Source organism: Monodon monoceros, unplaced genomic scaffold (assembly GCF_005190385.1).
Source record: "Monodon monoceros isolate NGI ecotype Baffin Bay Population unplaced genomic scaffold, NGI_Narwhal_1 Super_Scaffold_18, whole genome shotgun sequence".
NCBI classification, from domain to species: domain Eukaryota; kingdom Metazoa; phylum Chordata; class Mammalia; order Artiodactyla; family Monodontidae; genus Monodon; species Monodon monoceros.
Window position 1 is genome coordinate 18,498,403 of NW_021703774.1, and position 13,031 is coordinate 18,511,433.

General features: G+C 35.3%; 1 protein-coding gene across 2 annotated transcripts in view; it reads left to right on the plus strand.

Annotated features, from left to right (window-relative positions):
- MARK1 (microtubule affinity regulating kinase 1) overlaps positions 1-13,031 on the plus strand; it is a 143,894-nt gene that overhangs the window by 98,161 nt on the left and 32,702 nt on the right. For both annotated transcript variants that reach the window (XM_029230382.1, XM_029230383.1), the window contains exons 6-9: positions 1,280-1,350; positions 6,696-6,752; positions 11,863-12,099; positions 12,187-12,306. In XM_029230382.1, the coding sequence (XP_029086215.1) occupies positions 1,280-1,350; positions 6,696-6,752; positions 11,863-12,099; positions 12,187-12,306 (485 nt within the window). The remainder of the gene's footprint in view (positions 1-1,279; positions 1,351-6,695; positions 6,753-11,862; positions 12,100-12,186; positions 12,307-13,031) is intronic.

The window sequence follows — 13,031 nt, forward strand, 5'->3', positions numbered from 1 at the left end:
ATCATTACATATTTGATTTTTAACATTTTACTTATGTCCTAGGATTGATACTGCATATATGTATATGTAATATATCTGTATACCTAGATACAAATATATAATTTATTGAGTGCTTACTATATGCCAGTCTCACTGTGCTAATAAGCACGTGCATTCTTTCATTTAATCCTCACAACACCCATGTGAAATAGGTAATAGGGAGAAACAGGGTCTAAACGAAGTTAAGAAATCTTCCTAATGTCTCCCAGTAGCTACTTAGGGCTAAATAAGGATTCATATTAAAATTGGTCTGATTCTAAAACCTGAGTTTTTAAGCACTTTGCTATACTTTACAAGAGCTCTTTAAGCCACTTTATGAGTTTTTAATATACATGTATATATCTATGTGGTACAAATTATAAGGATATAAAAATTTTATCCCTTACACTGAGATATTTTATTTTTGATAATGTAACTAAATATTAGTTGGTTTATTATTATTATTGATTGGAGAAAAATGAAAAAAACATACAGACATGTAAAGTAAAAGATCTATTAGAACATTTTTACGGTTTCTAGTATCTTTAAGTTATTTCAACAAATATGTATTGTCTATCCACTTTGTGTTCTGTCATGCGGATGGGGATACAGGTAAAGTATGGGTATGATGACAGCATTCAAGGAGTTTGCAGCTCATCTGGGGTAATAGGAGATGCACACAAGGATGATTTCATTCTGTATAATAAGTAGTTAAATACCAGTGCAGATGAAATGAGTACTGTGAGAATGAGTGTAATCGGTGTAGGAAGGAAAAGAAAGAAATCAATGTGGATGGAGGTAGAGAGATGGAATTTGACCAAGTCTCTATGACTAGTGGACTTTAAGAGAGTGAGCCAACATAATATGACTTCTGTTATTTTATTTGAAATGTAGGCCCCAAATACAAAGCCAAATGTAATTTTTGATTGCCCATGCTGTGGCTTCCCTTTATTAGGATGGATAATAAAGAGTTGACTGTATTTTTACATAATACTTGAAAGCAGAAAGTAAGTTCTCTTATGTTTTTTATGACTTTCTATTGAAAGAGTTTTGTTGAATCATAAGCCTCTACCCATATTCAATTTTACATGTATTTTTTTCCTTTTTTCCTATTCATGTAATAGTTGTGATTTATATAGAACTATCAGAAAAGTGTGGGCCAAAAGCTTCTTTAAAAACAAGGCAAAAACTTGACATTGCATATATTGTTAACTGAAAAATCTATGTATATTTTACTGCCTGCTTTGCCTTTCTGATTCAGGTGAAGTATTTGATTACTTAGTTGCCCATGGAAGAATGAAAGAAAAAGAGGCCCGTGCAAAATTTAGGCAGGTATGGAAAGTAGTTTTCAACTTTGTTTTGCTGATATTTTTAGTGATGTACAATGGACAGTATCACAAACTGGAATTCAGAGTACGTGGTACTTTAAAAAGAAAAATTCCTGCTTTCTTACACGTTTTAAGAATGGAAAACTGAAAAAGAAATTTGTTCTTCCTGAATTTAAATTTAAAATAGTTGCCATTGGTTACTTCTAGTTCATCATAAATAGTAAAATGTTTATAGGTGAGATTCTTATTAATAACTCTTTGAGAGTCTTGGAAATACAGACTAGAGTGAGATAGAAAGTAAATACTTAAACCTTTATCCAGTAATTATTATCAAGTATTATTAGCTTTATGTGTACAGTATAAATGTGTACTGTTTAAAGAGGTTTTTGTATTTTTTAAATAATTAAAGATGTCTTAGTTTTGGAACTCATATTTTTGTAGACTTAAAGACTATGATCAATTTTATTTAGTCAAGTAGGGAAGGAACCTTGCCAGTGTGAAGAATGTGGTAAGATATTGATATTTCCAGGTCAACTTGAATATGATTTGTTACAGAAATGATAAAATAAGAAAAAGCAATTTAAGTTCATCTAAGATTTTGTTTTTAATGTTTAGGAATGAAGTATTTAAGGTTATCATACTTTATAAATGTAATAAATGACAATAAATTGTAAATTGTCCACAAAATTTACTGAAGTAAAGTTTCAACAGACAACTTACTATATCCCAAACTTTACCTAAGTGAATTTAAAATATTCATTCAAAAATGGTTCAGGGCTTCCCTGGTGGTGCAGTGGTTGAGAGTCCGCCTGCCGATGCAGGGGACGCGGGTTCGTGCCCCGGTCCGGGAAGATCCCACATGCCGCAGAGCGGCTGGGCCAGTGAGCCATGGCCACTGAGCGTGAGCGTCCGGAGCCTGTGCTCCGCAACGGGAGAGGCCCCAACAGTGAGAGGCCCGCGTACCGCAAAAAAAAAAAAAAAGTTCAGTATCTCTTCTGTAAACATTATTCTACAGTTAAAGGGATCCTGTAATCAATAAGGTTGGGAAACACGGACTGCTGATGTGAAATCTTCCTCTGTGAGATTTGACATATATGTTAACATATAAACAATTGGAGAAGTCCTGAAGAAGATGGGAGGAAAAAAACCTGTTCAACTTTTGTTTTTTGACGTAGCATTCTGCATATCAATCGTGGAGTGAGTTTATTTTGTGAAACCTCTATTATTAATATCTCACAGAATCACTATTTGGAACAATATACATGAAATACTTTAGACCAAAGATAAACATAGCCCTTATATTTAGGATAGATTCCTAAGAGCATTTGACTTAAAATAGCTGAATCTAAAGACAACTGGTAATGAGGAAGCAGCATTGAGAAATTGAATGGTATTCAGCTACATATTGTTAAATTCTTTTCTACTGTGGAATGGAAGTCCATGCTTACTTAAGTAAAGAGCTACAATCATCACTTTAAATATCATCGTTCTTTCCATCTCAGTCACACTAGTCTTAGTAGCCTATCAGGAAGAAAATTCCAATTGACGTTAAATATTTCCATTGGGATTTTAATATATATTTCAAGGACTGTCACTACTCACTCTTATTCTTTTTAGTCAGTTGGTTTTATTTATTTATTAAAAACATACTGTGGTCAGAAATTGTACTGGGTACTATATGGAATTAGAGAAGGTGCTGTTTTAAAGAGCTTACTCATCTCTACTGATGGGTGGGGAGCAGGATAGCAGGCTGGGACACAGATATTTTTCATAAAGATCCAAACAATTACTAATTGGCTCTTTTTTAAAATAAAGTCTGGATTACTTTGAAATCAAATCAGAGATTGAGTGTTAAATGAATGCTATTTAAAATGTAAAACAGTGGCAATTTAAAAAATAATTATCTATTTATTATAAATATTAAACATATTAACTATCTGTATGTGTTCCCCCCAAATTAAATAGGTAACCAACTCACATCTTTAAAAACCAGGGACACACACACAATTTTATAGTTATTTGGCAAAATGTTATATTTGTTTTTCAATTTATTTTTGCTAAGTTTATTTTTCTTTATAGGTGTAATTAAAACTCGAATAAATGTGTATTTACTTTTATTTTTATTTGCTCTGTATTTCATAAAATTACTTTAAAAACTTTAACAGTGAAAGGGAATGTACTGTATTAGTAAGGATATGTCCTTGACCCTACCATTAAATATAGCAGAGACACTAGGACAGTTCAAGACCAATTTAGCAGTCATTGCCCATACAATGCCTCTGCCTTCCTTAAGATTTGAGGGCCTGCGAGAGAAATCATAATATTGACTCAACCCTTCCAGTATCAAGGCTACTACTTAAAGCTTGGGAATCCCTGACCCACGTATAAATAATTGCAAAGCATCCTCCCCCCACAATTGCACCTCATGGCAAAACATTGACATGTCTGGTCTTAGGGTCAGTGCAGGACTGATGGTCAATCATGTTTTCAAGATCCATAACAAAAGGATTGTAGGGAAGTTTCTGCATCCTATTTGTGGAGGTACAGAATGTTTTGAGATGGGAGGGTCTGGCCATAGACTAATGCAGTAAAACTTGGGCTTGTGAATGGGGGTTCTTGCAGCGAGCGAGTCAGGAGCCAGAGCTTCTTTTATGGCAGAAATTGTACCCTGCTAGATAAGTGTGATGATATTATAAATTATCTTTCCCTTCTTAAGTCTTTAAGACTCAGGAGATTTTTATTCTAGAAGTGCCTATAGAACTGCTTTCATAGAAACTGTCTTGTCTAATGTGAAATGCATGTTTGGTAACCAAATCATTATCTGTAGCATGCCTTCTTCACTGTATCAAGAGAAGGGGACTTGAAGAAGATAATATCATTATCAGCAAAAATCTATGATGCAAAAATAGCGTTATAGTATGAACATCCTATAGCCTATATAGTATGTTCAATAAGATGTATTAATATTTACATATAAATGTATGTCTCTCTTAATTACATGGTAAAAATTGGATATTAGAATTTTGAAGCATATTGCTTAAGAAAACTAATACTACATGTATTCATTGTAGGATTTTGCTGTATTTGGAGGACTCACACCTCAAATTGATTATAATCATTCACAATTGTTTTGCTCAAACACAGTTCATGGTTCTGTAGTACCTGCTTAGTTTGGAATTCAGAGACTTTTACCAACTTGTCTGTCAGGATTTAACTCCCAGTATTACCATTTTCCCACCTACTTTTCAAATACATTGTGTTGCCTCAACATCAGTGCAGGGCTTCCCTGGTGGCTCAGTGGTTGAGAATCCGCCTGCCAATGCAGGGAACACAGGTTCGAGCCCTGGTCCGGGAAGATCCCACATGCCGTGGAGCAATTAAACCTGTGTTCCACAACTACTGAGCCCATATGCCACAACTACTGAAGCCTGCATGCCTAGAGCCCGTGCTCCGCAACAAGAGAAGCCACCGCAATGAGAAGCCTGCACACCGCAACGAAGAGTAGCCCCCATGCTCGCCACAACCAGAGAAAGCCCACATGCAGCAATGAAGACCCAATGCAGCCAAAAATTAAAAAAAACAATCAGTGCATTTTACCACCTTACCTCCTACGTCCCCATCCCCAAACATCCACATTTTAAAATTTTACTATCCTTTATGGAGGGCTTAGATCAATTATCACCTAGTAACTGAGATTATTCTTTATCTTTTATGATTCCCTCACTTCTTTGTAACTCTGCTTCTATGATTCTACTTTGTAGTATGTATAGTTACTCATAAACATGTTTTTTCCTCCTAATCAGACTGTAAGCTCCTGAAAGGCAGCGTGCATGTAGGGTGCATGAACACATTTTTGTATTCCCCTAGCAACTAGCACATTTTCTTGCACATAGCAGGCACTCAATAAACTGACTGTTGAATCAAAATGAATTTAATTGAATTACATCTTACTCACTGTGTGTTGATTTTGTTTTGAATTCATGTCTTCTCTGTCTTTGAACCATTATAATATACATTAAAATAATTTTATAATACTGAAATATCAGTTTCACTTGTACTACTTTGAAGTTTTTTTTTTTCTAACCAGTATCCTATTAGCATGGTCATACTTCACATCACCTTTACACTTTCAAAAATTTCATTTCTGGGGCTTCCCTGTTGGCGCAGCGGTTGAGAGTCCACCTGCCGATGCAGGGGACGCAGGTTCGTGCCCCGGTCCGGGAAGATCCCACATGCCGCGGAGCGGCTAGGCTCGTGAGCCATGGCCGCTGAGCCTGTGCGTCCGGAGCCTGTGCTCCGCAGCCGGAGAGGCCACAGCGGTGAGAGGCCCGTGTACCGAGAAAAAAAAAAAAAAAAATTCATTTCTGTCCCCATTTGTTAATGCCTAACCAATATTCAACATTCAAACTGTGTTTACGTTTAACTGAATCCACAGAATTGAATGTTCTGCTGTGCATTAAAATGGCCCTCCTATACATCAGATATACTTATATGTACAAAGTAACGCTTAGTTGATTGCTATCAGATTGTTTCCTTTTCTGTATTTTATGTAATAAAGCGTATAACTATCATAGAATTGCTTATAACCTATTTCTCACTGGTATCTTTGGCCCTTAAACCATTGGGTTCTTTCCTGTTTAGCACTTATCCCCAAAGAGCCCTATGTAATGGTTAAAAATTAAGATGGTGTACAAAATCTAGTTACAAGGGTAGAATGCTTTGCCCAGCTGAATTAGTGGCAAGTTTAAGATTAGATTTCATTTTTACCTCTTTTCTTTTGATAATTAGGTTTCCTTTAAAGGCTCACAAATTTTTCCTTTGCTTTATACTATATGAAGAGACAAAAATAAGGTATTGCTAAACCCTGTTGATAAATTCTTAGCCAGTTGACTTCCCTGAAGAAACATGCCTTGAACACATTTAATATAATTCCTAAAATACAGTTTTGCATTTTGCACTTGAGCCAGCTATCTTGGAATGCTGATTCATGTGTGCCAGAATTCTTATTTCAACAGTGGGATAAACCATTTGACCAAAACTACAAAGTGTATACATTGTATCATGTGAACAGAAATATAACAACCCATAAAGAAATCTTCATGGACTCTGACAAATATTTTAGTGTATTTTAGCAAGAGAATACTACTTTTGCACGTTGTCCACATTTAAAAGTGAAAATTTCATAACTTTAATATGTATGGTTTTCTGAAATAAAGGAACAGTGAAATTGCTAAACGTAACTTTAAAATCCAAGTTAGTAATTTCTCTAAATTGGAATGATAATTGGGGAAAAATTGAGATGTTTTTACTATAATAATTTTGAATCTTCTATCCAAATATTTATTTCAGATTGTATCTGCTGTACAGTATTGTCATCAAAAGTGCATTGTTCACCGTGATCTTAAGGTAAGTGATTGGTTTTATTAGAAAAATTTCTTAATTATTAACAGATATGTGATACTACTAGAGATGTCTTTTTGATTGCCTAATTGTGCCAGGCACTGTACAAGGAAATTAGTTTTTATTTAATTCTCACAGCAACTTTTTATAAAAGGTAGTATTTTCTTTCTTTTTTTTTAAAATTGAAGTATAGTTGGTTTACAGTATTATGTTAGTTTCAGGTATACAGTGAAGTGATTCAGTTATATATATATTTTTCAGATTATTTTCCATTATAGGTTATTACAAGGTATTGAATATAGTTCCCTGTGCCATACAGTAAATCCTTATTGCTTATCTATTTTATGTAAAGTAGTATGTATCTATTAATCCCATACTCCTAATTTATTCCTCCCCTGCTTCCTTTCCCCTTTGGTAACCATAAGTTTGTTTTCTATGTCTGTGAGTCTGTTTCTGTTTTGTATATAGATTCATTTGTATTATTTTTTAGATTCCACATATAAATGATATTATGTAATATTTGTCTTTTTCTTTCTGACTTCACTTAGTATGATATTCTCTAGTCCATCCATGTTGCTGTAAATGGCATTATTTCATTCTTTTTTATGGCTGAGTAATATTCCATTGTGTGTATATACATACACACACACCACATCTTCTTAAGCCAATCATCTGTTGATAGGCACATGGTTTGTTTCCATGTCATAGCTATAGTAAGTAGTGCTGTTATGAACATTGGGGTGCATGTATCTTTTTGAATTGAGTTTTTGTCTTTTCCAGATATATGCCCAGGAGTGGGATTGTTGGATCATATGGTAGCTCTATTTTTAGTTTTTTAAGGAATCTCCATATTCTTCTCCACAGTGGCTGCACCAACTTACATTCCCACCAACGGTGTGCAAGGGTTCCCTTTTCTCCACACCCTTTCCAGCATTTAATATTTGTATACTTTTTGATGATAGCCATTCTGACCCATGTGAGGTGATACCTCATTGTGGTTTTGACTTGCATTTCTCTAATAATTAGTGATGTTGAGCATCTTTTCATGTGCCTGTTGGCCATCTGTATGTCTTCTTTGGAGAGATGACTATTTAGGTCTTCTGCCCATTTTTTTGTTTGATTTTTTTGATATTGAGTTGTATGAGCTGTTTGTGTATTTTGAATATTAACCTCTTGTTGGTCATATCATTTGCAAGTATTTTCTCCTATTCCTTTGGTTGTCTTTTCATTTTGTTGATGGTTTCCTTTGCTGCGCAAAAACTTTATAAAGTTTGATTAGGTGCTATTTGTTTATTTTTTTCTTTTATTTCTTTTGCCTTGAGGAATGAACTTAACCAGGAGGTGAAAGACCTATACGCTGAAAACTATAAAACATTGATAAAGGAAATTGAAGATGATTCAAAGAAATGGAAAGATATTCCATGCTTTTGGATTGGAAGAATTAATATTGTTAAAATGGCCACACTACCCAAAGCAATCTACAAATTTCATGTAATCCCTATCAAAATACCCATGACATTTTTCACAGAACTAGAACAAATAATCCTAAAATTTATATGGAACCACAAAAGTCCTAGAATTGCCAAAGCAATCCTGAGGATAAAGAACACAGCTGGAGGCATAACCCTCCCAGACTTCAGACAGTACTACAAAGCTACAGTAATCAAAACAGTATTGGTGTAAAAACAGATCAGTGGGACAGAATAGAGAGCCCAGGGAATTCCCTGGTGGTCCAGTGGTTAGGACTCAGAGCCTTCACTGCCAAGGGCCCGGGTTCGATCCCTGGCTGGGGAACTAAGATCCCACAAGCTGCGTGCGCGGCCAAAAAAAAAGAATAGAGAGCCCAGAAATAAACCCACATGTCTTCGATCAGTTAATCTATGACAAAGACAAAGGAGGCAAGAATATACAGTGGAGAAAAGACAGTCTCTTTAGCAAGTGGTGTTGGGAAAGCTTGACAGCTGCATGTAAATCAATGAAATTAGACCACTCCCTCACACCCTCACAAAAATAAACTCAAAATGGTTTAAAGACCTAAATATAAGGCATGAAACTCCTAGAAGAGAACATAGGCAAAACATGCTCTGACATAAATCAGAGGAATGTCTTCTTTTTTTTTTTTTAATAAATTTATTTATTTATTTTTGGCTACATTAGGTCTTCCTTGCTGCACGCAGGCTTTCTTTAGTTGCGTCGAGTGGGGCTACTCTTCGTTTTGGTGCGTGGGCTTCTCATTGCAGTGGCTTCTCTTGTTGTGGAGCGCAGGCTCTAGGTGCGTGGCCTCCAGTAATTGTGGCATGCGGGCTCAGTAGTTGTGGCACACGGACTTAGTTGCTCCACGGCATGTGGGATCATCCCAGACCAGGGCTCAAACCCATGTCCCGTGCATTGGCAAGTGGATTCTTAACCACTGCGCCGCTAGGGAAGCCCAGGAATGTTTTCTTAAAAGGCAGTATTTTCACTGAGGAAATGAAGAAAATGTGGATGAGAAGTTATCTAGCATTAAAGACTAGAGGATTTGATTGCATTAATTAGCTTCTTTTAATAACATAAATGAGGAACTTTGTCCCTAATTAAAAATGCCCGAGGCCGCATTCCATCAGAAGCAGGGTCAGGGCACAAATCCAGATTTGTCTGATGTAAGAGCCAGTGCTCATCCTCACATTAAAGTTCAAAGAAATCAGGGAAGTTTTAAATGTTTTTACGAATCTTGAATGCATATGATTAGTATAAGCTAGCATACTTTGGAATAAGAAATGTGTGATAGTCAGGAAATGTTTGTGGCAGTGAACATGGGAGCCATGTTTCATTTCATGGGGAAATGAAATCAGATGTCTTCTGTTTAGGTGTTTTGCCTATTTTTTAATCTGGTTGTTCGTTGTTTTGTTACTGAGTTACATGAGTTCCTTACATATTTTGAATATTAACCCCTTATCAGATATGTGGTTTGCTAGTATTTTCTCCCATTCTATAGGTTGTCTTTTCATTTTGTTGATGGTTTCCTTTGCTGTACAGAAGCTTTTTAGTTTGATGTAGTCTTACTTGTTTAATTTTGCTTTGGTTGCCTGAGGTTTTGATGTCTAATCCAAAAAGTTAATAATACTGTATTGAATACTGGAAGTTTGCTAAGAGGGATTTCAGGTGTTCCCATCACACTTATCAAAAAAAGAGGTAACTGTGAGGAAGTATGTAGCTTGACTTAAGTAATCATTTCACTGTTTGTATGTATATCAAATTATCATGTGTTATACCTTAAATATACATAATTTTTATTTTAAAAAATAAAATAATTAAAAAAAAGAAAGAATGGTTGGGGCCAAATGGATTCTTTTCTTTTTGAACGAAGGTAGAAGATTCCTTGTCTAAGAAAGTTTTCTTTTTTTTTTCCTTTTTCTCTATTTTTCCAAAGTTAACTTGCATGTTCCATACCTAGGAGGTCTTTTTTTTTTTTCCAACTTCTTTTCCCATTGCCTCTGTCAATTACTAGCACTAGTTTGTGTTATATTTGAATACATTGTCCTAAACAGTTGTTGAAAGTCTCATCCTGTATTTTGACTCCATTGTTCTGAGCTTACAGATTTTCTCCTGCTCCAAATATTTCTGTTTCCTCCCTCAGCTATTTTAAGGGAAATCACTGCTTCAAAGAAAGAGAAAGAAGAGGGCTATTTATTTCCCTGCCTGTGTGTTTGACTCCTAGTTTGTCATCTCATTTCTTATATGGAAAATATCTGCAAAAAATCATGTTCATTACCCAGGAGTTTCCTGTATGCTCTTGGGAGGAAACCTCAAAACCCTCTCCATCTCTCCTCTTCTGAGGCAGCCTTGGGTACTTTGCTATCCATCCAGACATCTTTAGAGAGACTGGGAAACGTCTAGCTTGCTCCAAGACAGCCTCAGAAATTTACAGTGACCAGGCCCTTACATCAGAACATCAGAGTAACCTGATTTTGTCGCACAGTCCATAATGTTAAGATCTAATATAAATCTCCCAAATCTGTGTGCTGTTATAATATTTATGTAATAAGTGATACCACATTTTTTGCATATTTTTGGGTGTTAGATGTGTATTTTCTGAAAGAAGATGAAAACAAATATCCCAAGGTAGTATTCCTTAAAAAAGGAAAAGGAGGAAGTAGGCGAGGGAAGAGCTATATGATGGGCAAAGTGCTTGGGTCTGCTGACTGTTGGACCCTCCAGTGGTATAAACTGTAGAGAACTCTGATTTTCATTTTAGTCAAATTTTACTCCTTTTTGTAACCTGATAAAACACATCTACAAACTAAGCTATAACTTCATTTGTCTGTCAGTTGTAACAGAGTTTGAAACAAAACATGTGCAAAAGCAAATCCTTTATTGAATTGCTTGCATTTATAAAAGGTACATTTAAATTTTTTCATTGAATGATTCTGATTTAGGAAGATTTTAGAAAACCGGCATTTTAAAACATGGGAGAAATCACTTCTTTCTACCATAATAAACCCCTAGAAGAGAATCTAGTTTTAGAAAAGCAAACAGAGGCTTAAAACAGATAAGATCCAATGGAGGCTGTGTTGTGTTGTTTTCTTTTACTGAGAAAAGAACTTTGTTGAGGATGCATTTTGCAAGAAAGAACAAGGAATCAATTCAGTAGCCATAGAACCCCTGACTGGGAGTTAGTTTAAATATATGCTTGAGGCTTGCATTAACCAGTGATACTCTATTAAATAGCATATTTGGGTAAATTTGTTGGTTTAAGCCCAAGATGGATTAGTGTTATGTTGACTTACATTCTTTAGAATAGGTCATATTAAGGTGCAATTCCAGGATGTTTCTTACCATGAGGAAAAAAATTAGGTTTAAAATGACCTATGGAAGAAAATGGTTTTTAAGTAACCTTTCTTAAACAGTTACATATATGCATATAAATGGAAGCTTCCTATATAGTGTTAAAATTCAGTTTTATATAAATGTAATTCTGAGAAGTTACACATTGAAGTACTCTACTGGGCTTCTCAATTTGATGTTACACTTAAAAATGAGAGACAAGAAATAGATGTTTGAGATCTGAAACAATTATAATGAACGTTTTATTTTATGTAGGCTCTTTACATTGTCCTTTTTATTATTTTCCTCTTAGGCTGAAAACCTTCTCCTTGATGCTGATATGAATATTAAAATTGCTGACTTTGGTTTTAGTAATGAATTTACAGTCGGGAGCAAGTTGGACACATTTTGTGGAAGCCCGCCTTACGCTGCCCCTGAGCTTTTCCAAGGGAAGAAGTACGACGGGCCTGAAGTAGACGTGTGGAGTCTCGGCGTCATTCTCTACACGTTAGTCAGTGGGTCCTTGCCTTTTGACGGCCAGAATTTAAAGGTATCAGCTAAATTTGATATTAATGTTCTATCCCCAAGCACAGTGATTCCATAAGCCAGTGATACGTGCTTTCTTTTGCTTTGTAAGGAACTGCGGGAGCGAGTCTTACGAGGGAAGTACCGTATTCCCTTCTATATGTCCACTGACTGTGAAAACCTCCTGAAGAAATTATTAGTGCTGAATCCAATCAAGAGAGGCAGCTTGGAAGTAAGTAATTTTTACCACTCCATATTTAAAGTCTAACAATTAAAATATTCAAGGAACTACAGAGCATTATTTCAATAATTTTTCCCCACGTTTTTTAAGGAAAATTGCCAAATCATCTCATTTGCCTTTTATTTAGATCTAGAGAAAGTCACATGATGCTTTCACTACTCAAAGGTTGTGCAGTAGGTTTGGCTAAAGAGTCTTATTTCTTCTTTGTCCTGCAGTGAAGTCTTAAATTAAAACAACATCAAAATAGGGATAAAATTGACTTAGTTGAAGAAGAAGGAAAACCTAGTCTCTGTCACAAATTGCTTGGTCCAATATAGAAACCTTGTATTTAGTAAGTACAGATATTTCAAGGATAAAAGAAGATAGTGAAATTTGAATCCAGTGAATACTTCATGGCTGTATCTGATAGTAAAAAATTTAATAGAACCCTCTCACCATCAGTACAGAAAATTTGCAAATATTTAAGTAGAACATATTGGAAACAGGTATTTCATTTCTTACCACACTGTTGTGTTGCCTACATACATTCCACATATGTGAGGTTATTTATAATAACAGACGCTGTTAAAAAAGTACTAAGTATGTTACAGCCAGTAACATCAGAGGTTCATATAACCAGAATGTCTAATCTTTTTTCCTTGTGACACTGCAGTCAGAACAACTTATTAAGCATTTTTCCCATCTGTTTTTAAAAATACTTTAGCCTGTACTAAGAT